This window comes from Salmo trutta, chromosome 26, assembly GCF_901001165.1.
Source record: "Salmo trutta chromosome 26, fSalTru1.1, whole genome shotgun sequence".
NCBI lineage: Eukaryota > Metazoa > Chordata > Actinopteri > Salmoniformes > Salmonidae > Salmo > Salmo trutta.
In genome coordinates this window covers 36291200-36315929 of record NC_042982.1, presented here as the reverse complement: position 1 = coordinate 36315929, position 24730 = coordinate 36291200, and the positions used below count along the sequence as shown (strand labels likewise).

Here is a 24730-nt window from a genome sequence, read left to right as displayed (position 1 = left end):
AGAGAGTTATGGATAGAGAGTTATGGATAGAGATATATGGAGAGAGAGTTATGGATAGAGATATATGGAGAGAGAGTTATGGATAGAGAGTTATGGATAGAGAGTTATGGATAGAGATATATGGAGAGAGAGTTATGGATAGAGAGATATGGAGAGAGAGTTATGGATAGAGAGTTATGGATAGAGAGTTATGGATAGAGAGTTATGGATAGAGAGTTATGGATAGAGATATATGGAGAGAGAGTAATGGATAGAGAGTTATGGATAGAGAGATATGGATAGAGAGTTATGGATATAGATATATGGAGAGAGAGTTATGGATAGAGAGTTATGGATAGAGAGTTATGGATAGAGAGTTATGGATATAGAGTTATGGATAGATATGGAGAGAGAGTTATGGATAGAGAGATATGGAGAGAGAGTTATGGATATAGAGTTATGGATAGATATGGAGAGAGAGTTATGGATAGAGAGATGTTATGGATAGAGATATATGGAGAGAGAGTTATGGATAGAGAGATATGGAGAGAGAGTTATGGATAGAGAGTTATGGAGAGAGAGTTATGGATAGAGAGTTATGGATAGAGAGTTATGGATAGAGATATATGGATAGAGAGTTATGGAGAGAGAGATATGGAGAGAGAGATATGGAGAGAGAGATATGGAGAGAGAGTTATGGATAGAGATATGGAGAGAGAGTTATGGATAGAGAGATATGGATATAGAGATATGGATAGAGATATATGGAGAGAGAGATATGGAGAGAGAGAGTTATGGATAGAGATATATGGAGAGAGAGAGTTATGGATAGAGATATATGGAGAGAGAGATATAGAGAGAGAGTTATGGATAGAGAGATATGGAGAGAGAGAGTTATGGGTAGAGATATATGGAGAGAGAGATATGGAGAGAGAGAGATATGGATAGAGATATGGAGAGAGAGATATGGAGAGAGAGTTATGGAGAGAGAGATATAGAGAGAGAGTTATGGATAGAGAGATATGGAGAGAGAGAGTTATGGGTAGAGATATATGGAGAGAGAGATATGGAGAGAGAGAGATATGGATAGAGATATGGAGAGAGAGATATGGAGAGAGAGTTATGGAGAGAGAGATATAGAGAGAGAGTTATGGATAGAGAGATATGGAGAGAGAGAGTTATGGGTAGAGATATATGGAGAGAGAGATATGGAGAGAGAGAGTTATGGATAGATATGGAGAGAGAGATATGGAGAGAGAGATATGGAGAGAGATATATTGTCACGACTTCCTCCGAAGTCAGTCCCTCTCCTGGTTCGGGTGGCGTTCGGCGATTGACGTCACCGGCCTTCTAGCCATCGCCGATCCACCTTTCATTTTCCATTGGTTTTGTCTGGTCTTCCCTCACACCTGGTTTCAATTCCATCAATTACATGTTGTGTATTTAACCCTCTGTTCCCCCCATGTCCTTGTCCGGAATTGTTGATTGTAAGAGTTTGTGCACGTTATGTCTGGCGAGCGAAGGGTTTTGTCCCATTGTATTTATTTATTGTTTTTGTTCACGGTGATTTTTATTATTAGACTGCAGCGTTGTAACACAGTCTTTGCTCTCCTGCGCCTGACTTCTCTGCCACCAGTACACACACATTACAGATATGGAGAGAGAGAGAGCAAGAGAGAGATATGGCAGAAGAGTGGGAAACAGTAGGCTTCACCCCCTATGTGTGTGTTTACGGTAAACACCGTGCTGTATTTAGTGCACTATGCCTCCAGCCCTCTCTCTGTTTTCCTCCAGCCCTCTCTCCGTTTCCCTCCAGCCCTCTCTCCGTTTCCCTCCAGCCCTCTCTCCGTTTCCCTCCAGCCCTCTCTCCGTTTCCCTTCAGCTCTCTCTCCGTTTCCCTCCAGCCCTCTCTCCGTTTCCCTCCAGCCCTCTCTCCGTTTCCCTCCGTTTTCCTCCAGCCCTCTCTCCGTTTCCCTCCAGCCCTCTCTCCGTTTCCCTCCAGCCCTCTCTCCGTTTCCCTCCAGCCCTCTCTCCGTTTCCCTCCAGCCCTCTCTCCGTTTCCCTTCAGCTCTCTCTCCGTTTCCCTCCAGCCCTCTCTCCGTTTCCCTCCAGCTCTCTCTTGCACCAACACCAACAGATGATGGCAAAATACCCACCTCTCCCTCTCTCTCTCTCTCTCTTATGCTTGTACCCTTTAATTCTCTCCAAAGTAGCCCCCCCCACCCCCACACACACACACACACACACACACACTAGGTGTTTTAAGTGAGGAATGTTTGCTAGTAAACCCTAGCTCCACACACACACAAACAGTACGTAACACTGAATCCTTGTGGGTCTGCGTGTTTAAACGTGCTAGGTAGGCCTAGTGCTCTGGGGAATAGCTCCCCCATCTCTCTGTAACACACACATGGCCCGTAGGAAACACCCACATTCCTCACAGACACACAGTGAAATGTGTAATCTGGAGTGGGCAGAGGTTGAGGTCAGACCAGCAGAAGAATTAGAAACTCCATAGGCTCCAGACAACCTTCAGACAGCTTTTAGATAACATCTGGTTCTCCTCTTGTAGCTCTGTAAACCACCACTTTGTTTCTGAACTCTCATCCCTTTACTCCAGCCATTTTTACTTCAACAACAATCCACAGTTCATCCTCTGTCATCTGTGGCAGTAGGTTGCACAGACAGACAGCAAGTCTCTCTCTCTCTCTCTCAACCAGCAACCACCACTATTTATCAGTGCTCTGAATATCAGCTAGCACGAGAAAATACTCCTGAAACATACTGATGTCTCATCTGTCTGTCTGATAGAAAAGGGAAGTGTATGTGTGTGTCACACGAGCGAGAGGCATGAGAGAGCTGTAAATGTGTGTGAGGTGATGACATGATGGCCACCGGTGTGTGATGTCCGTGTTGTTTTACCTGACCACCTGACCAGGTAGACCATGATGCAACATGGAGTGTTTTACCTGACCACCTGACCAGGTAGACCATGATGTAACATGGAGTGTTTTACCTGACCACCTGACCAGGTAGACCATGATGTAACATGGAGTGTTTTACCTGATCACCTGACCAGGTAGACCATGATGTAACATGGAGTGTTTTACCTGACCACCTGACCAGGTAGACCATGATGTAACATGGAGTGTTTTACCTGACCACCTGACCAGGTAGACCATGATGTAACATGGAGTGTTTTACCTGACCACCTGACCAGGTAGACCATGATGTAACATGGAGTGTTTTACCTGACCACCTGACCAGGTAGACCATGATGTAACATGGAGTGTTTTACCTGACCACCTGACCAGGTAGACCATGATGTAACATGGAGTGTTTTACCTGACCACCTGACCAGGTAGACCATGATGTAACATGGAGTGTTTTACCTGACCACCTGACCAGGTAGACCATGATGTAACATGGAGTGTTTTACCTGACCACCTGACCAGGTAGACCATGATGTAACATGGAGTGTTTTACCTGACCACCTGACCAGGTAGACCATGATGTAACATGGAGTGTTTTACCTGACCACCTGACCAGGTAGACCATGATGTAACATGGAGTGTTTTACCTGACCACCTGACCAGGTAGACCATGATGTAACATGGAGTGTTTTACCTGACCACCTGACCAGGTAGACCATGATGTAACATGGAGTGTTTTACCTGACCACCTGACCAGGTAGACCATGATGTAACATGGAGTGTTTTACCTGACCACCTGACCAGGTAGACCATGATGTAACATGGAGTGTTTTACCTGACCACCTGACCAGGTAGACCATGATGTAACATGGAGTGTTTTACCTGATCACCTGACCAGGTAGACCATGTTGTAACATGGAGTGTTTTACCTGACCACCTGACCAGGTAGACCATGATGTAACATGGAGTGTTTTACCTGACCACCTGACCAGGTAGACCATGATGTAACATGGAGTGTTTTACCTGACCACCTGACCAGGTAGACCATGATGTAACATGGAGTGTTTTACCTGACCACCTGACCAGGTAGACCATGATGTAACATGGAGTGTTTTACCTGACCACCTGACCAGGTAGACCATGATGTAACATGGAGTGTTTTACCTGATCACCTGACCAGGTAGACCATGATGTAACATGGACTGGATTGGTGATGCTCATGTTATTACACAGAAGTAGCAACCCAGCCCACTCTCAGAGCGGACAGGACACGGGCCCTCGTTCAATATAACCCTTTTCCTCCCTTCCCTGAGCACAGTTTCCACCCTTTTCAGTCCACCCTAAACATCAGCAGAAATAGGGTGACTGTACTGATGGCTCAATGCTGGAATGTCAACACCAGCTAACAGAATTCTAAGCAGACAACACAACAAGTGTGTCACACTGACAGTGTGTGTGTGTGTGTGTGTGTAAGACCCCTCTGGTTCGGCGGGGTACAGTTACAGTCTAAATACCCAGGTGTAAACTGGCAGACATGGGCTGGGTATGATAGGATGTATACTACACAGAAAGGATTGCTGTTAAAATAGGCCTACTGTAGGCTGTAGAAAACTTCAACTGAGTTGTTGTGATGATGAGTTGACAGGCTAGGTTATGAAACTAACTTGTCCTGATAGTCCTAGCTAGTTAAATAACTAGTTAGCAAGTTACAATGTAATAGCATGTCTTAAGAAAACAATCTATTGACCCAGGCTGTTACACTGTAGCCACAGACGGACAGAATATTTGCTGAACCCTACTGACTACTAGATATTTGATTAGTTGCCACGATGTGTCCCTTCCAACCACGGGACAAATGAAAGCCAGACAGCTCGGTTTAGAAACCATCTAGCCAGTCTATCCTGAAAAGTAAAGCCACACTTTTACGAAGAGAACAGTAAATCTGGCTACTTACAGCACACACAAAGCGTACGCCCCGTTAACACTTTCGCTGTCCCGAACCAGGAAACTCCCGTCGCGTCCCGCGCGGGCCAGCAGCTCCTCGGCAGCAGCGCGACTCAGGTCCCGGTGATACCACAACGGAGGCGCTAGTCCCAGCGGCGACACCCCGCCGCCACCGGCCATCGCCACAGCACCACAAAACACACGGTTTCCTGAGTTAAACAATCTGAACGAGACGATCAATCCGGCAGTTAGAGTGCAAGTAGTGTGAGTCCGAGTTGGAAAACGCGAGAAAACTGTGACGTTAATACTTTTCGATGGGTCGTTTCTGTAGTTTCCTCCGTTCCTGAAAGTCTGCCATGGAGGCTCCGCTGCTTTCGCGTTTCCCACGGAAATCAGACTATGTAAATCCTGGAGATGGAGAGAGAGGGAGAGGCACAGCAGCTACAGCGAGCTGTATTTCAGCCAAGACTAGGCCTCACAACAACAAAAACTTCCTGTTGTGCGTGTTTATGCAGCTAACTGTTTATTAACATAGTAATAATTAATACTGGTTCACGTCATGTTTTTAACAGTGTTGTATTTTCTATGCGAGGTGTGAGTCCACCTAGTGGTCATAACACAGAAGTGCTCCCACAGGACTGTGACGTCACACTTTTGTTTTGAAGTTGTAATTTATTTTGTAAACCAAGCCTGATCCTTCAACCTATTCCTAAAGCTTAGTCCCAGCCCAATTTATGTTTAAAAGAAGTGCTTTGTCTGCATCAACACATGCACACATACACACACACATACATACACACAAAGATGGCATCCCTTGACGCGTTCTCAGAGCATGCGCAGACCAGATGACTGGTGTATTTACGGGTATATTCAATCGCTCCCTTTCTCAGTCTGCTGTCCCCACATGCTTCCAGATGGCCACCATTGTTCCTGTTCCCAAGAAGGCAAAGATAACTCAACTAAATGACTACCGCCCCGTAGCACTCACTTCTGTCATCATGAAGTGCTTTGAGTGACTAGTCAAGGATCATATCACCTCTACCTTACCTGTAACCCTAGACCCACTTCAGTTTGCATACCGCCCCAACAGGTCCACAGACGATGCAATCGCCATCACACTGCACACTGCCTGATCCCATCTGGATAAGAGGAATACATATGTAAGAATGCTGTTAATTGACTATAGCTCAGCATTCAACACCATAGTACCCTACAAGCTCATCATTAAGCTGGAGGCCCTGGGTCTCAAGCCCATCCTGTGCAATTGGGTCCTGGACTTTCTGATGGGCCGCCCCCAGGTGGTAAAGGTAGGAAACAACATCTCCACTTCACTGACCCTCAACACTGGGGCCCCACAAGGGTGCGTGCTCAGCCCCCTCCTGCTCAGCCCCCTCCTGTACTCCCTGTTCACCCATGACGGGGCCATGCACGCCTCCAACTCAATCATCAAGTTTGCAGACGACACAACAGTAGTGGGCTTGATTACCAACAACAACGAGACGGACTACAGGGAGGAGGTGAGGGCTCTCGGAGTGTGGTGTCAGGAAAATAACCTCACACTCAACGTCAACAAAACAAAGAAGATGATCGTGGACTTCAGGAAAAAGCAGAGGGAGCACCCCCCTATCCACAGTAGTGGAGAAGGTGGAAAGTTTTAAGTTCCTCAGCGTACACATCACAGACAAACTGAAATGGTCCACCCACACAAACAGTGTGGTGAAGAAGGCTTAACAGCGCCTCTTCAACCTCAGGAGGCTGAAGAAATGTGGCTTGTCACCTTAAACCCTGACAAACGTTTACAAATGCACAATCGAGAGCATCCTGTTGGGCTGTATCACCGCCTGGTACGGCAACTGCACCGCCCTCAACCGTAAGGCTCTCCAGAGGATAGTGAGGTCTGCACAACGCATCACCGAGGGCAAACTACCTGCCTTCCAGGACACTTACAGCACCCGATGTCACAGGAAGGTCAAAAAGATCATCAAGGACAACAACCACCTGAGCCACTGCCTGTTCACACCGCTACCATCGAGAAGGCGAAGTCAGTACAGGTGCATCAAAGCTGGGACCGAGAGATTGAAAAACAGCTTCTATCTCAAGGCCATCAGACTGTTAAACAGCCATCACTAACTCAGAGAGGCTGCTGCCTACATAGAGACTCATATCACTGGCCACTTTAATAAATGGATCACTAGTCACTTTAAACAATGCCACTTTAATAATGTTAACATATCTTACATTACTCATCTTAAATGAATATACTGTACCTTATACCATCTATTGCACCTTGCCTATGCCGCTCGGCCATCACTCATCCATATATTTATATGTACATATTTTTATTCCACCCCTTCAGATTTGTGTGTATTAGGTAGTTGTTGGGGACCTGTTAGATTACTTGTTAGCTATTACTGCACTGTCGGAACTAGAAGCATAAGCATTGCGCTACACTCGCTTTAACATCTGCTAACCATGTGTATGTGACCAATACAATTTGATTTGATTTAATTTGTAGCGTGAGGTGAGTGTGACCTGGAAAGAGGCTGGGTATTAATAGCCTTATGGACCTCGTCCATCTTTCTGCTATTCCTGGCTATGTCATCACACAGAGCGTGGTGTGTGTAAGTGTGTGTGGAGGCTACATGAATGGGAGTTTCTGTACATGTGTGTGTATGTGCTTCTGTGAGAGAGTATGTGCTGCATCTCAGGCAGCAGGGGTGAGACTATGGCTTGGTAACCACAGCTACCAGGAGGCTAGCCACGCCCATAATACACTCTGTGACAAATGAAAACATAAAAGACTAGAACAGACTGTACACACACAAACACACACACACACACACACACACACACACACACACACACACACACACACACACACACACACACACACACACACACACACACACAAACACACACACACACACACACACACACACACACACACACACACACACACACACACACAGGGGAATGGAACACCCCATAATTACTGAGAAGTGGCCTCCCTCTCAGACTGGTCATGTGTTTTTGGTTCCCTGAAATATCCTAACGTCCTAGACAGAGAGTAAGGTTCTGTTGGCAGCCTCAGTGCCAAGGCGGGCTGAGTGCCCAACACTAAACACTGAACCCTTCTACGGGAGAGGAGAGAGAGGAGGAGGACAGCATGAAGAGGGTGTAAGGGTGAGGACTAAGGAAAGAGGTATTTATTTTCCTGTGGCTCTGTATTTTTTTATTTAACCTTTATTTAACTGTGTGGAATAGGATGTCATTTGAGACATATAGCCACAGAAACACAGCTACAGTGTGTAGGAATACAAGGACACATAAAGCCATCTATGACATAAGCATCTGTGGTTTTATTCAAAACAGGACAATGCTTAATGACATTGTTGCCAGGAGGAGGAGTGTGTTGCGGGGCAGCATGTTGCCAGGGGGTGTGGTTTAAGCAGTATTCTGCCACCTTCTTGTTGGGGTTCTTTCAGGTGAACCACAGCTGCAAGCAGCAGCTAGAAGACCTGGAGAGGGTGGTGTACAGTAGCTGTAGGAGTCAGAGCAAGTCTTCTCACACATAATCTGGGCTGTAGGGAAGATATCTGTCCACTTACGACACTTAGCCTCAGCAGGACAACGGTTACAGCCTGAGAGAGAGGGAGGAGAGGAGGAAAGAGGGATAGAGGGGAGAGAAAAGAGGAGAAAGGGAGGAGAGAGGGGTGGAGAGGACAGGATAAAGAAACAATGTTTCATCACAAGGTTTTATTTTGCATTTAAATGTTTGTGTGTGTCTGTGAGAGAGTGTATACCTGTGTGTGTGCGTGTATGTGTGTGTCAAATCAAATCACATTTTATTAATCACATGCTTTGTAAACAACATTGTAAACAAATGCTTACTTACAGGCCCTTCCCAACCATGCAGAGAGAAAGAAAAAAGATAAATAATAGAAAAGTAATAACAAGTAATAATAAAATACACAATGAGTACGATAACTTGGCTATATACACGGGATACCAGTATGGAGTCGATGTGCAGGGGTACGAGGTAATTGAGATAGATATGTACAGTACCAGTCATTCCAGGGTTTTTATTTATTTGGTAGGCCGTCATTGTAAATAGAAATGTGTTGTTAACTGACTTACCTAGTTAAAGAAAGGTTAAATAAAATAAAAAAATAGAATTTGTACTATTTTCTACATTGTAGAATAATAGTGAAGACATCAAAACTATGAAATAACATATATGGAATCATGTAGTAACCAAAAAGTATTCAACAAATCAAAATATATTTGATATTTGAGATTCTTCAAAGTAGCCACCCTTTGCCTTGATAACAGCTTTTCAAACTCTTGGCACATGATTTCCCTCATTAAACTTTTTTGTAGTGCATGTACACAGGTGCAGGGACACCTGCTCATCGAACATCTCATTCCAAAATCATCGGCATTAATATGAAGTTGGTCACCCCTTTGCTGCTATAATAACCTCCACTCTTCTGGGAAGGCTTTCCACTAGATGTTGGAACATTGCTGCAGGGACTTGCTTCCATTCAGCCAAAAGAGCATTAGTGAGGTTGGGAAATTCATCCCAAGGTGTTGGATGAGATTGAGTTCAGGGCTCTGTGCAAGCCAGTCAAGTTTTTTCACACCGATCTCGACAAAACATTTCTGTATGGACCTCGCTTTGCGCATGGGGGCATTGTCATGCTGAAACAGGAAAGGGCCTTCCCCAAACTGTTGCCACAAAGTTGGAAGCACGGAATCATCTAGAATGTCATTGTATGCTGTAGTATATCACTGGCACTAAGTGACCTTGTATCACTGGAACTAAGGGGCCTAGCCCAAACCATGAAAAACAGTCCAGACCATTATTCCTCCGCCACCAAACTTTACAATTGGCACTATGCATCCGGGCAGGTAGCGTTCTCCTGGCATCCGCCAAACCCAGATTAGTCCATCTGACTGCCAGATGGTGAAGTGTGATTCATCACTCCAGAGAATGTGTTTCCACTGCACTTTTAAACAAGACCTGTTTAAAGGTCTTGCTCACATCGGCTACGGAGAGCTTGATCACACAGTCGTCCGGAACAGCTGGTGCTCTCATGCATGCTTCAGTGTTGCTTTCCTTGAAGCGAGCATAAAAGGCATTTAGCTCATCTGGTAGGCTCACGTTACTGGGCAGCTCACGGCTGGTTTTCCCTTTGCAGTCCGTAATAGTTTGCAAGCTCTGCCACATTTTATGGTGTTTATCTTGCATATAATTAATTGTCCTGCACATACACACAAAAAGTCCAAGAAACTGGGCATAATAGTTTCTGCGGCTGAAATGCTTTTGGGTTTACAGGACTTCACTGCCTAAATATTGCAAAGAATACTGTCCGAAGATGCTCTTCCCTCTCAGGCCCCAGAGCCTGTAGAGATAGTTGTTGGCAGTTGAATCTGATTTTTAAAAATCTTTATTTACTTTTTTGGGGGGGGGGCTAATATACAGCCAAAAAAGTACGTGGCGGCATGCACCTATAGCATTTGTTTGTGGACCGCAATCATATCAAAGAAGACCTCGTATAGCAATACACCAATAAAGTGTAGTCTGCCATAATACCAAAGCTAGAACAATGACAAGATTTAGCTATAAAACATCTTTAATAAACTTCTAGAAACAGTAGTAGTAATAGTAGTAGTCGTAGTAATAGTAGTAAGCGGAACGTTTGTGGAAGGATATGCGTACACACTGGGAGCGTTTACAAAACAACACTGGTTTCCGGTCAGTTTAAATTTGAAATTTATATTTTGATAGCTACTAGTCGGGATAGTGGTTTGACAGGTAAGACGGTGAATATTTTGACATGTACAGTAAATATGTGTACAATTGTTTTATTGATGTATTAGATATTGTTTCGTAACATAGCTAGCTAGCCAACGTTATTGCAGTGTTAGCTAGATAACGCGTTAGCTACATTATGCAGGATGAAGAGTGTTTGCTAGCTAATAAGGAAGATCTGCAATAACTTAACAGATACCAGTTTAAAGTCTTCAAAACATAATCTGTGCAATTCTTACAGTAGCTAACCTACCCAAGTTAGCCGCTAACTAGCTATGTTGTGACATTTCTTACAGCTAGCTTTCGCTAGCTACACTCTCCACACATTGTTAAGGTCACTGAAACGAACATCTGATCAGCTGTCTACTCATCTAGCCAGGTCTGTTATCTAGATGGGTGCTGATAGCTATCCTGTCTCAGTGAAGTCTGTGTGTCTTCTCAGACAGAGATGACCACGCAGTTCCCCTCGCTGTTTCCCAGGATGACAGAGACTCTGTGGTTCAACCTGGACCGGCCGTGTGTGGATGAGACAGAGCTACACCAACAGGAGCAACAGCACCAGACCTGGGTACAAACAAACACCGAGAGAGAAAAGACAGGGCCAGACTAGAAGGAGTGACAGAGCCAACCTGGGTTCAGACATACACACACTGACCTCTCCTGTCTCTCCCCCTTAGTTACAGAGCCAACCTGGGTTCAGACATACACACACTGACCTCTCCTGTCTCTCCCCCTTAGTTACAGAGCCAACCTGGGTTCAGACATACACACACTGACCTCTCCTGTCTCTCCCCCTTAGTTACAGAGCCAACCTGGGTTCAGACATACACACACTGACCTCTCCTGTCTCTCCCCCTTAGTTACAGAGCCAACCTGGGTTCAGACATACACACACTGACCTCTCCTGTCTCTCCCCCTTAGTTACAGAGCATTGCAGAGAAGGACAATAGCCTGATGCCTATTGGGAAGCCAATTTTCGAGGTATCTGCTTTAAATAATGTTTATTTTACTTACCTAGACAACTGACCTGTCGGTCACTCATATTTTCATCCAAAAGTTGGCCCAAATGTATACAAGATGTGTATGGATTTTGACCAAGTCCTGCGATATTACAAAGGTGAATCATGTTCACATTTATTTAACCTTTATTTAAGCAGGAAGTCACCATTGAGACCAGGGTCTCTTTCACAAGGGAGCCTTGCAAATACAATTTCATACGACCAAATCGAAAACAATATATATCCAGTAAAATACAGCACAGCACAACACAAATGTATAAATGTTTTTATTACATTCCTCAATAAGAAGGGCCCCAATCAATATTTTAAATTGCCCGAGCGGCACCAGAACGTCCAATTGTGATGTAGTTGGTTCGATGTGGGGGTGGAAAGGCATTACAATTCAATAAAATAGAGAAGTTCATGTTTTCATTTTGTGGTTATTCCCAACAGCTCCCAGGTTAGGGGGAGTCATTAGGGCCAGAGGAGGGAGGGCAAGCAAGAGCTTACATTATACCATCCAAAGATAGAGTAAAGCTACAGTAGGAGAGAACAGCACAGCTTGCTACATTCCCCACAGATATATTTTTTAGGGTCACTGAAACCAAAATCTGATCAGCTGTGTACTAATCTATCCCGGTCTGTTATCTAGGTGGGTGCTGATAGCTATCCTGTCTCAGTGTGTGTGTCTTCTCAGACAGATGTCCATGCTGTTTCCCAGGATGGCTGTTTCCCAGGATGACAGTCTCTGTGGTTCAACACTGCTGTTTTGCTTTTGTAATGCTTGCTAGCTCGCATTCAAACCAAGTAAAGTTAAAGATTGTGATCCTAAACCCCCTACCCTTTGTGAACTTGGTTATGGTGGTGTGGTACACAGAAAGAGTTTAGCAACTAGGGAGAGGTTTTAATATCTCATGACATTTAATTCCTCAAATTTTACACATATCGTTTTACCGGACGTGCTACCTCGTCCTCAGACCTGCTGTTTTCAACTCTCTCCCTCCATCCCTCTACCGTACCTGCTGTCTTGACCTCTGAATGGGGCTCAGTGGTCTAAGGCACTGCATCTCAGTGCTAGAGGTGTCACTACAGACCCTGGTTCGATTCCAGGCTGTATCACAACAGGCCGTGATTGGGAGTCCCATAGGGCAGCGCACAATTGGCCCAGCGTCGTTAAGGTTTGGCCGGGGTAGGCCGTCATTGTAAATAAGAATTTGTTCTTAACTGACTTGCCTAGTTAAATAAAGGTTAAATAAAAAATACTTGCCAATGAAAAACCAACTGACATTTACTCCTGAGGTACTGACCTGTTGGACCCTCTACAACCACTGGGATTATTATTTGACCCTGCTGGTCATATTTGAACATTTTGAAGAACAATGTGGCCTTAATGGCCTTGTACTCTTATCATCTCCAACAGGCACAGCCAGAAGAGAACTTCCTAGGTTCCTGCCTTTCTACTGAGTTTTTCCTAGCCACAATGCTTCTGCATTGCTTGCTGTTTGGGGTTTTAGCCTGGATTTCTGTATAGCACTTTGACATCGGCAGACGTAAAAAGGGCTTTATCAATACATTTTCATTTGATCGTTTACCATTTTGCATCAACGTTTGGATGAAAATAAGACAGTGGTCCTTTCATTTATAGTGGATGTTAAGGATGTTTTCTGCCATTTTTCCATATTTACTCTGGTGTGTATTCTCCGTGGGTGTGTAGCAGACATTTGACGAGGAAGAAGAGGAGGAGGATGAGGATGAAGAAGATAGTGAGGAAGACTCTGAGGATGAAGAGGACATGCAGGACATAGATGAGATGAACGACTACAACGAGTCACCGGACGACGGAGAGGTCAACGAGGTCAATGCGCGCACACACATAATCAGGGGTTAGGGGTCACGTCTATTGAGCACTATATAAGGGAAATACTAGGCCTTCTGATTCTTAATGTCACTCATCCCCCTCTCAGGTGGATATGGAGGGAGCAGACCAAGACCAGGACCAGTGGATGATCTAGACCAGAGTAATCCTCACTACTCTCTGATGCCCCCTTGGTAGCGCTCCAGCTGGATAGCTGTTCATCTACTCTGCCGGACAGTGGCTTTTGGCTGGTGAACTTTCCCTGCTGTTCACACCCACCCTGTGAAACTGAAGGGGGAGGTGTGAGCTGAATGGGGTTTTACTGCATGGAGAAAGTGCTGTGTGCGTGTTCTCTCATTCAGTGTTCTACAGTTGCGATGTGTGAAGACTGTAAACTGTGTTTCTGCAACATGAGGAGAAAGAACCCCTGCTCCACCTCAACTTCCCCTCAGCTAGGTCTGTCCTCCCCCACAGACCACCAGACACTCAGCCCCTTTGTTTAGACTACGCACACATCAAACTCCAGGACATCAGAGTGCACTCACTCCCCTCTCTGGTACTCGTTGTTCTGTGTGTGTACTTTGACTCCCTCGACCGTCCGTCGCCAGTCATGTCACATCTGAATGGGCATAAACCATAGCCTGTACACTGCACTTGTGTCATCTGCTGTGTGTGGGTGTGCTGCCAACAGAAACCTGGAGAGTAAAAAACATACATACTATAGAATGTTAGTATTCAACAAAACTGATTTTAAAGAGGAACTTCACAGGTGCTCGTATGTAAAGTAAATACCTTTTTAATTGGTCCAGTGTCTTATGTAAATAAAAACATTGTACAGATAATGGATTTATTGATGCCACAGAGACTTGTAAAACATGTTAGATGCAGTCAGAGTGCTATTCAACCAGCAGGGGGCACTAAGCAGAAGGCAGCAGGAGGCTCAGACGACAAAACCAGAAGTAAGTTGTACCCAACCTTGTATGTCTTAGTAATAGATATGTGTGTCTGTTTCTCACTGTGTCATCGTCGAAGCCTCGTATGACCTCTGCTATGGCAGTAATTCTTGCATCCATTTCCACACTGTAGAGCCTGGTGCCCAGGCGATAAGTACTATGCTGTATCCACAGTGGGAACCCAGCTCAGAAAATAATCCGGTCCCTTATTTTACCTACACCCCTATAGGTGTGGTCAGACAGGCAAATGTGGATGGAGAAGAGAGGGAGAGGAATTTCAGTCGGGTGGCGTCACCTTGGGGCTGTTGTTGCTGCTGAACTCCACCTTGCTGCACCAGAGGTCAAAGGTTTTCAGGATGCTTTCTGGGTCGCCGGGGGTCAGAACATACTGGAAGGCCCTCTCTTCCCGGATCAGCCTAGTAATACAGTCATATCACATCCTCACCAGCACCGCACAGTAGAACAACACAAAGTAGTAGTGGTAGGGAATAACAGTCAACACCAGGGGAGGAAGGCCAGCGTTATGGCACCAGACACCGTAGTACTGCTGCAGGGGAGGAAGGCCAGCGTTATGGCACCAGACACCATAGTACTGCTGCAGGGGAGGAAGGCCAGCGTTATGGCACCAGACACCATAGTACTGCTGCAGGGGAGGAAGGCCAGCGTTATGGCACCAGACACCATAGTACTGCTGCAAGAGAAAACACATACAGTAGGTACACACCAGGGGAGGAAGGCCAGCGTTATGGCACCAGACACCGCAGTACTGCTGCAAGAGAAAACACACACAGTAGGTACACACCAGGGGGTGGAAGGCCAGCGTTATGGCACCAGACACCATAGTACTGCTGCAAGAGAAAACACACACAGTAGGTACACACCAGGGGAGGAAGGCCAGCGTTATGGCACCAGACACCGTAGTACTGCTGCAAGAGAAAACACACACAGTAGGTACACACCAGGGGAGGAAGGCCAGCGTTATGGCACCAGACACCGTAGTACTGCTGCAAGAGAAAACACACACAGTAGGTACACACCAGGGGGTGGAAGGCCAGCGTTATGGCACCAGACACCATAGTACTGCTGCAAGAGAAAACACACACAGTAGGTACACACCAGGGGAGGAAGGCCAGCGTTATGGCACCAGACACCATAGTACTGCTGCAAGAGAAAACACATACAGTAGGTACACACCAGGGGGAGGAAGGCCAGCGTTATGGCACCAGACACCATAGTACTGCTGCAAGAGAAAACACATACAGTAGGTACACACCAGGGGAGGAAGGCCAGCGTTATGGCACCAGACACCATAGTACTGCTGCAAGAGAAAACACACACAGTAGGTACACACCAAGGGGAGGAAGGCCAGCGTTATGGCACCAGACACCGTAGTACTGCTGCAAGAGAAAACACACACAGTAGGTACACACCAGGAGGAGGAAGGCCAGCGTTATGGCACCAGACACCATAGTACTGCTGCAAGAGAAAACATACAGTAGGTACACACCAGGAGGAGGAAGGCCAGCGTTATGGCACCAGACACCATAGTACTGCTGCAAGAGAAAACACACACAGTAGGTACACACCAGGGGGAGGAAGGCCAGCGTTATGGCACCAGACACCATAGTACTGCTGCAAGAGAAAACACATACAGTAGGTACACACCAGGGGGAGGAAGGCCAGCGTTATGGCACCAGACACCGCAGTACTGCTGCATGAGAAAACACACACAGTAGGTACACACCAGGGGAGGAAGGCCAGCGTTATGGCACCAGACACCGTAGTACTGCTGCAAGAGAAAACACACACAGTAGGTACACACCAGGGGGAGGAAGGCCAGCGTTATGGCACCAGACACCATAGTACTGCTGCAAGAGAAAACACACACAGTAGGTACACACCAGGGGGAGGAAGGCCAGCGTTATGGCACCAGACACCGTAGTACTGCTGCAAGAGAAAACACATACAGTAGGTACACACCAGGGGGAGGAAGGCCAGCGTTATGGCACCAGACACCATAGTACTGCTGCAAGAGAAAACACATACAGTAGGTACACACCAGGAGGAGGAAGGCCAGCGTTATGGCACCAGACACCGTAGTACTGCTGCAAGAGAAAACACATACAGTAGGTACACACCAGGGGGAGGAAGGCCAGCGTTATGGCACCAGACACCATAGTACTGCTGCAAGAGAAAACACATACAGTAGGTACACACCAGGGGGAGGAAGGCCAGCGTTATGGCACCAGACACCATAGTACTGCTGCAAGAGAAAACACATACAGTAGGTACACACCAGGGGGAGGAAGGCCAGCGTTATGGCACCAGACACCATAGTACTGCTGCAAGAGAAAACACACACAGTAGGTACACACCAGGGGGAGGAAGGCCAGCGTTATGGCACCAGACACCGTAGTACTGCTGCAAGAGAAAACACACACAGTAGGTACACACCAGGGGGAGGAAGGCCAGCGTTATGGCACCAGACACCATAGTACTGCTGCAAGAGAAAACACATACAGTAGGTACACACCAGGGGGAGGAAGGCCAGCGTTATGGCACCAGACACCATAGTACTGCTGCAAGAGAAAACACACACAGTAGGTACACACCAGGGGGAGGAAGGCCAGCGTTATGGCACCAGACACCGTAGTACTGCTGCAAGAGAAAACACACACAGTAGGTACACACCAGGGGGTGGAAGGCCAGCGTTATGGCACCAGACACCGTAGTACTGCTGCAAGAGAAAACACACACAGTAGGTACACACCAGGGGGAGGAAGGCCAGCGTTATGGCACCAGACACCGCAGTACTACTGCAAGAGAAAACACACACAGTAGGTACACACCAGGGGGTGGAAGGCCAGCGTTATGGCACCAGACACCATAGTACTGCTGCAAGAGAAAACACACACAGTAGGTACACACCAGGAGGAGGAAGGCCAGCGTTATGGCACCAGACACCGTAGTACTGCTGCAAGAGAAAACACACACAGTAGGTACACACCAGGGGGAGGAAGGCCAGCGTTATGGCACCAGACACCGCAGTACTGCTGCAAGAGAAAACACACACAGTAGGTACACACCAGGGGGTGGAAGGCCAGCGTTATGGCACCAGACACCATAGTACTGCTGCAAGAGAAAACACACACATACAGTAGGTACACACACTAACACACATATCTAAACACACACCAGGAGAAGAGACTACCTAACGCTAATAAAATAAACTCTTCCTCAATTACACAAACACCCATTACAGTCCATTCTGTACTTATAGACCAGCAAGCTAACCCACATACACAGCTGCTCCTCCGGCCAACTCCATTCTGCAGTTACTAGAGTTTTACTCTGAGTGACAGGAGATTCCCTCACCTCACTGACAAACAACGCTACACTGAACTACTACAACTCAACCTACCATAACACAAACCTCTTGTAAAAAGAATATTCTCTCCCACATAACCGCCGTACAGCAAAAACAAGACTCATCTGCCCAGAGATGCGTTTGTCAAATAGGAGAAATGCAGAAAGGTTAGTGTGTGTGTCTGTAGTCAGAGCTCCACAGGTGAGGGCAGAGTGGGTAGTAAGGAAGCTGGGCATCTGAATGATTCATGCCTGGGGCATGTTTATTTTATTCACAGAAAACAGGTGTGGCCATAGTACCCCTCTCCAGCCCCACTCCATTGTTTCTCACAATGACATTATTATTGACTAATTATTCCGTCATAATAAACATACAGCAACACATCACTGGTAGGCTACAGGGAAAGTTCTTCATATGTTGACCCAAGACACTCGAGATGTAGGGGGGAGGGGGGGGGGAGACAGACATGGGTGGATCAGGTGTACAGGCACATGTGTGGAGTGAGTCTAGAGTCAGGTTTGTCTCTTCCTACAAACAGAAGGATCCAGAAAACACACATGCACAGAAAATAATAGTGACAGCAATATTTACAGCTCAAAATAATGTTTATTAGACACTGTTACACAGCAGTCTCTGATGTTACTATCAGCCAATAATACTCTGCTTTGAATGGAACTAATGCTGCTCTGTGCCTCACTGTTAACTGTGTCCTCACTCGGCTCAAATCATAATCATGTTCTCACATTTGATTTAAAATATATATATATAATATTCAGAATTGAATAATTCATATGTAACAGGTGCCCAGAACATAGATCCAAACAAACACACTGGTCCTCTGATGGTCTCTCTTCTGCCTAGCAGGTCTTCATAGATCTGAGCAGACTGGGTAGATACGTAATTCTTTTTATTTTTAACCTCTATTTAACCTTTATTTATCTAGGAAAGTCACTTAAGAACAAATTCTTATTTACAATGACGGCCAAACCCGGACGATGCTAGACCAATTGTGCGCCACCCTATGGGACTCCCAATCACGTCCGGATGTGATTCTGCCTGGATTCGAACCAGGGAATGTAGTGACACCTCTTGAACCGCTGCGCCACTCTGGAGCCCTATGATGAAGGCATGACTTCTCCAGAGCTAGATGATATGAATATGGAAGGGATAAGGTCTAGGCCTAGAGGCTGAAATGTAACAGGGCTGTGGTGTCCTCTCATCCGCATCCAATTGGCCAAATTGGAAAGTCTCTCTATGCTTGTTTGATGACATCATCAGCAGGCTTGTTTGAGCTGTCTCCTGATGAACTTCTTGAGTTCTTTGTCCCCCTTCCTCCATCTCACCAGCCTAGAGAGGACCAACCTGCCCTCCTGTGTGTCCACAAGGCCCCGGTACCACACCCCTGCCACGGACCCCTTCCCCTCTCCCCCATGTGCCTCCTCCAGGGCAGGACAGGTGCAGGTACCCCCTTCCTGCAGCCAAAGGCCCCCCCCTCAGCCCTCTCCGTGCCTCCACCCTCCCACCTCGGCCCAGAGGGACTAACCTGCAGTCACCCCCCTCCACAGACACACTCCTGATATGGCAGTTTTAAGGCTGAGAGAAAAAAACACCGAAATGCATGTCTGTAAACACATGTAAACACGTTATAGACCTCTATAAGCCTTTGTGTAAAGTGTAACCAATGCCATACACATATCACTCACCATATGGACTCTTGCAGAAGTTGTTCTGGATGTCTGTCTCCCCTCAGCAGCCAGACTGCATGAGTCACAGATCACTGTTCCTGAGAACACCAAGAGACATGCCACGGAGAACAGGGTTAGTTTGGATGTGTGTGTGTGTGTGTGTGTGTGTGTGTGTGTGTGTGTGTGTGTAGATCAGCTTTCTATGATGATAATGATAGGCACTAACCCTCTGATGCCTCCTCGTGACCCTCTTCCTCTCCCTTCCGCGCATGCTGTGTGTCTTGGATCGTGGTGGGAATACAGAGATGGACCCCGCGAGATGAACTGTGTGCAGTTGAACATTTTGGGCCACGGGAACCCGAACGCGCTCATCACAGGGAGACAACCGTTCCTCACAGCCTCGCACAGCCCACGGCAGTGGCCTCTCCGGTAGGCACACCGGGGCGAAGAGCGAGCACAAGAACTTCTTGGTATCCCGGTGGCAGAGTTTGGAGACCAACGACTGTTGCTGGGCTTCTTTCAACGAGTCGTGCGCCAGCAGGCTGGGCAGCCATATCCCCGTAACCGACGCCGTGGCACAGAGAAAGTGTGCTGGGGATGGGCTTACACACCGAGCGAAACGATAAGGAACTGAGGCTTTCGGACGCAAACTGCCATTCAGTTTGTTTGTGGTCAAAACCGAGGCGAAAGAAATAGACACCAACACGCAAAGTGATAACTTGAGTTGAGCCATACTGACAACACGTGCAGAATAAAAAAACAAAGTAGCGCGGTGGTTGTTCAGCAGTCCTGGAGGAGAACTGCGTAGCGGGTTGCAACCTAGTAGTAGCCTGGTGTGTCATGAGGGGGCGCCTGGCTTCACCCAGTCATGCAGAACAAACTGGTTCTTACATCAAATACAGTGGTGTGACTCCCTGTTATTGAGGGCTGTAAAGTGGCTTTGTTATTAGAACGGGGGGGGGCGTCTGAAAGACTGTTGTTTTATCTTCCCATAGCAGTCTGCCCAGAACCTGCCCCCAACGAGTCTGTGCTAGCAATGTATTTTTGCCATCTATTCGTTATGCATTTTCCTTACGTCGCGGTCTGTTTTCTGCAGGTTTTATTCCCCAGTCAAAACAACAGCAAGCTCACTATTTTAGCAAGTCTTTAAAAAAATAAAATCCCCCTGTCACGTGATTAGGGTATCTGTCCCCATGGCATCTTCACGTTGGCCGGATGTCATATGTTTGTTACCGAGCCCTGGCTGCGCAAAAACTGCTGTCATGTGATAGGCTTCGTTTGTAGTAGTAGCTGATAGAAGCGGTCAGCGAGAAAGAGAAACACAGAAAGAAGTTTGATTCCTTTCCTGTGGACTCAGACAGGGTCTGTTTCTCTTATTCTAGCAATAGTTTCCCGGGTGGAGTAGTTGGAGATTGGGTTCGCGTACCTGGCAGACCGCCGAACGCCCAGCGGACGCCATGGGTTGTTGTTACAGTAGCGAGAACGAGACCACCGAGCAGGTAGCTAATGCTAGGCTAGTTGGTTATCTAGGGTGTGAAATATTATTTAACAAAAAGTATTTCTTTTCTTTGGGGTCATAAAGGCCATTGCAAGACAGTTTGTTGTTACAAAAGTGAAAATATGGTGCTTCTTTGCGCGTTATAATGAAACTATTTTTAAGTTAGCCAACTACGACCCAGCAGATAGCTAGCCAGTCCTTTCAAATCAAAATGTATTGCACACATATAGCGGATATTATTGCGAAATGCTTGTGTTCCTATCGCCAACAGTACAGTAATATCTAACAATTCACACACATTTAAACGTACAATAATGGAATTAAGAAATATATAATATTTCAGAGACAACTGCTAGCTGTGCTAGAAAAATTGGGCCTAGGGAGTTTAGCTAACGTTAGTTCCCTGATTGGCAAGTTGACCAACACGCCTAACAACATTAGCTAGTTAAGAGACGTTTCAAAATGGTGACAACCTTTTGTTGACAATTACAAACATTATCTAGCTTATTAGTTCAGCTTAGTTAATCAGTTCTAGCTTACTTAATCAGTTCATATGTGTACGTCAGGCGCCATCTACTTGCAGGGCAGACAATAGCTTAGTTTCAATTCTCAACGATCATGATGATGATGATCAATCAGGGCCGGTAAAACGTGACCACTTATGTAAATTGGGCCTCAAAGGGTCACATTCGGTCAAGCCGTTGGAACGTGTTGAACTTGCCAGCCAATCAACTTCTCCCAGATGCATGTCATATGATCTCACATTTCCCATCCAGTTGTGGTGACATAGGCCAAAATGGAATTTGGTGGAGGGAAGTTTTATTTCTCCTTTGGAAAAATGTGAGGCAGGGATTGTATTCTATTATTACTGTTTATCAGATGACTGTTGTACACACACAGCCTGCCACTGCTTAACTAACCTTGTTATAACACAGTATAATACTGTTGAAATATACACACCAGCATCGTTATATCAGGGTTACGTAACTTTTGTTTGGGTTCATTCTTTTCTGTCAAAGCAACAAATCAGAGGATGAGTATTATAGGGGGTGTAGGGCGCCCTTTGTTTTAGACTTCAGTTCAGATGTTGTATCGTAATCATTTCAGCAATAAGCAAAGTCAGAATCTGGTTACCCGAACAGCCTGTGATAGTGATCGAGGATGTTGTGATAGTTTGTGATCGCGATGCACATGTTGTGCCTCAGGACCCTGACGAGCGTAAGCCGCTGATCCCCCACCCGAACCCCGACAGCAAGCCCCTCAACGGCACAGAATGGAGCTCCGCCAATGTACCCTCAGCGCGCACAGACGAACAGGCCCTACTCACATCCATCCTTACCAAGACAGCCCTGTAAGACACAAACATTCTCTTTCTCCTCCATCATCATGGGGTTTATTTATTTGGGATTGAATTCTGCTGAATACCTGCCTGTCTTTCCATTTCTTAGGAACATCATCGATGTCTCGGCTGCAGACTCTCAAGGCATGGAGCAGCATGAGTACATGGACAAAGCTCGGCAATATAGGTGGGTGTGTGGAGGTAGTTGCTTAATGTGTATGTTGGTTTTGACTGGCCTTGTTGATGTGTTTCAGCACTAACCTGTCTTTTATTGTGTTTTCAGTACAAAACTGGCCTTGTTGAGTAACAGTCTGTCTCAGAAGAAGCCCCTCCCTCTACCTTCCCTCACCAGCCAGCCACACCAAGTGCTCGCTAGTGATCTGGTGCCATATTCGGATGTACAACAGGTGCACGCTCGCGCACACACATGCACACATACACTAGGGGTGTAACGTTTCATGGTTTGGTACATGGAAACCATGTGTTTGACGTATTTGATACAATTCCATTGATTCTACTCCAGTTATTACCACGAGCCCATCCTCCCCAATTAAGGGGCCACCAACCTCAGGTGTTGTCTGGTCACTTTTACCCCAACCTGTACTTTTTACTCCAACTTCCTTGTACCCCTGCACACTGACTCGGTACCGGTTCTCCTTGAATATAGTCTCATTACTACCTGCAAAGAGCTGCTTGAATGCAGAGGGGAGACAAAGTTGTAGTGTTGTTTTGCATCTCCGTCTTGGTCAGGTGGTAGGAATACTGCGGTGAAGTCAGTGTAAATGTCAACATGTTTGAGGGAACATACTTCCTCTGTCCATCGCTGTTGTAAGCTACTAGGAAAGCAAAATGTTCCCAAACTGAAGATTTGAAATGATGATTGAGAATCCTCCTGGTTTATCCACCCGACTACTTGCCATCTTACAGAACTAGCTCCTGGCTCCACCTCATAAAGTGTGTCAATTAAGATTAGAATGTTCATTACAACGTGGCTCAAAATGTCTTAACGGAGTAGCCTGAAATGTTCCTTTTTTTCCCAGCTCAGATTTACTCAAACAATACAACTGTGTAGGCATAGCCTATAGGCCTAGTGTTTTTTAATGTTTATGTATTTACAATGTGGACCGAACCGAGTTCCCCGTACCGAACGTTTTGATATACGAATACCTGTATCGTTACACCCCTAATACAGACACACACACAGTGCCATTCTCAGATGTTCATCAGGACATCTTTCTATTACAGTCATGTGCTTTCCCTGCCCATAAACCTGTTAGTGTATGGCAGCTCTGGAGCAACAACAAACGTATTATGTAGCCGATTGATGCGTGTTAACCTAATTTGTTCTAATTGTTTGACAGGTGTCCAAGATAGCTGCCTATGCTTACAGTGCAATCTCTCAGATCAAGGTGGACGCTAAAGAAGAACTAGTGGTTCAATTTGCCATCCCCTGATCTGCCCTCTATAATACTCCTCCCGTCCTGTCCCCAATGCCCACACTGCATCTATGTGTCCCAGTCCCTGTGCTACCCAGCTATGCCACCAGGAACCTGCTGAGGACTATGACAACCAGGCCTCCCCTGCTGAAAGGGTTAACCAACCTTGCCCTGCACCCCTCAAACCACCTTTCAAAGCCACCATTCATCCTCCTTTCACCAGCCGTCAAATGTTATGGCAGTATAATGGTGTTAGGGCACTGTTTGTTTTTGTTATTTTACATTTTCTTGTTTGAAGAGTGACTGAGTCTGACTGAATAAACGGTTAGCTAGCTGCATGGCTAGGCTGCTGGTGGCGTTAGCCCTGGCTGTGAGTTTTTCAGGAGTAGCTGACCTCGTCTGATATGCAGCTCCGGTAATGTACTAACTAACTAACCACAGCTAGGAAAATAGGGTGATTATGCATGTCCAAATGTAGCACAGGAACAGGGCAAAAAAAGATGTCCACAGCCAGCCAACCCACTACGGTGAGCATGGGGATGCTGTTCTGACACTGTTGACCGGTCACCCAGAACACACATCCCACCCCTCATGTCATCAATATGAATTTCTAGAAAGAGCCCTCACTATAGTGTTCCTTATCTTTGTTAAAATCCTTAGATTGACCTATTGTAAGACAACTAGGTTGGGTAGGTTTAAAAACAGGAGGGACTTAGTTCAACTATAGTACCTAAGTTCAAAGCTGATATGACCCATATGAGTCTTCTCTTGAGTTCAGCTCATGTTGGCAGAGTGCAGGGGTGAATGGGAGGTGGGGACAGAGGTGGGAATCCACATGGGTTTCTCTGATTTCTGGGGGAAACATGCTTAGCACTTCAATAATTTAGCTGGCAGTCCTTGAATTCATATCTTTAGACTTCACAGAAAC

The 24730-nt window shown here is 46.2% G+C and overlaps 3 protein-coding genes and 1 long non-coding RNA gene across 7 annotated transcripts in view; 2 read left to right on the top strand and 2 right to left on the bottom strand.

Annotated features, from left to right (window-relative positions):
- LOC115163904 (phosphatidylinositol 3,4,5-trisphosphate 5-phosphatase 2A-like) overlaps positions 1 to 5363 on the bottom strand; it is a 71862-nt gene extending 66499 nt beyond the window's left edge. Inside the window, exon 1 of the mRNA XM_029716105.1 lies at positions 4867 to 5363. Within this exon, the coding sequence (XP_029571965.1) occupies positions 4867 to 5036 (170 nt within the window). The 5' untranslated portion in view covers positions 5037 to 5363. The remainder of the gene's footprint in view (positions 1 to 4866) is intronic.
- Positions 5364 to 7948: 2585 nt separating this feature from the next.
- On the top strand, positions 7949 to 14369 carry LOC115163715 (anaphase-promoting complex subunit 15). Of its 4 annotated transcripts, none has more exons than XM_029715852.1 (5): positions 7949 to 8058; positions 11114 to 11239; positions 11593 to 11652; positions 13384 to 13524; positions 13634 to 14369. In XM_029715852.1, the coding sequence occupies exons 2-5, from the start codon at positions 11120 to 11122 to the stop codon at positions 13679 to 13681; spliced, it is 369 nt and encodes a 122-aa protein (XP_029571712.1). In that variant the 5' UTR covers positions 7949 to 8058; positions 11114 to 11119; the 3' UTR covers positions 13682 to 14369. The 4 variants fall into 4 exon arrangements, with proteins under 4 accessions (XP_029571712.1, XP_029571714.1, XP_029571711.1 ...); XM_029715854.1 differs by lacking the exon at positions 7949 to 8058 and adding an exon at positions 10566 to 10674 and having other exon boundaries at positions 13387 to 13524; XM_029715851.1 differs by lacking the exon at positions 7949 to 8058 and adding an exon at positions 10566 to 10674.
- A 3712-nt stretch (positions 14370 to 18081) lies between these two features.
- Positions 18082 to 20695, bottom strand: LOC115163716 (uncharacterized). The gene is made up of 3 exons (XR_003869805.1): positions 19756 to 20695; positions 19548 to 19627; positions 18082 to 19437 (listed from the first exon to the last, which is right to left on the bottom strand). It is a non-coding gene; the product is annotated as an uncharacterized LOC115163716 (long non-coding RNA).
- Positions 20696 to 20747: 52 nt separating this feature from the next.
- lamtor1 (late endosomal/lysosomal adaptor, MAPK and MTOR activator 1) lies at positions 20748 to 24284 on the top strand. Its single transcript, XM_029715850.1, has 5 exons — positions 20748 to 21028; positions 22233 to 22378; positions 22476 to 22553; positions 22650 to 22773; positions 23728 to 24284. The coding sequence occupies exons 1-5, from the start codon at positions 20987 to 20989 to the stop codon at positions 23818 to 23820; spliced, it is 483 nt and encodes a 160-aa protein (XP_029571710.1). The 5' UTR covers positions 20748 to 20986; the 3' UTR covers positions 23821 to 24284.
- The last annotated feature ends 446 nt before the right edge of the window (positions 24285 to 24730 follow it).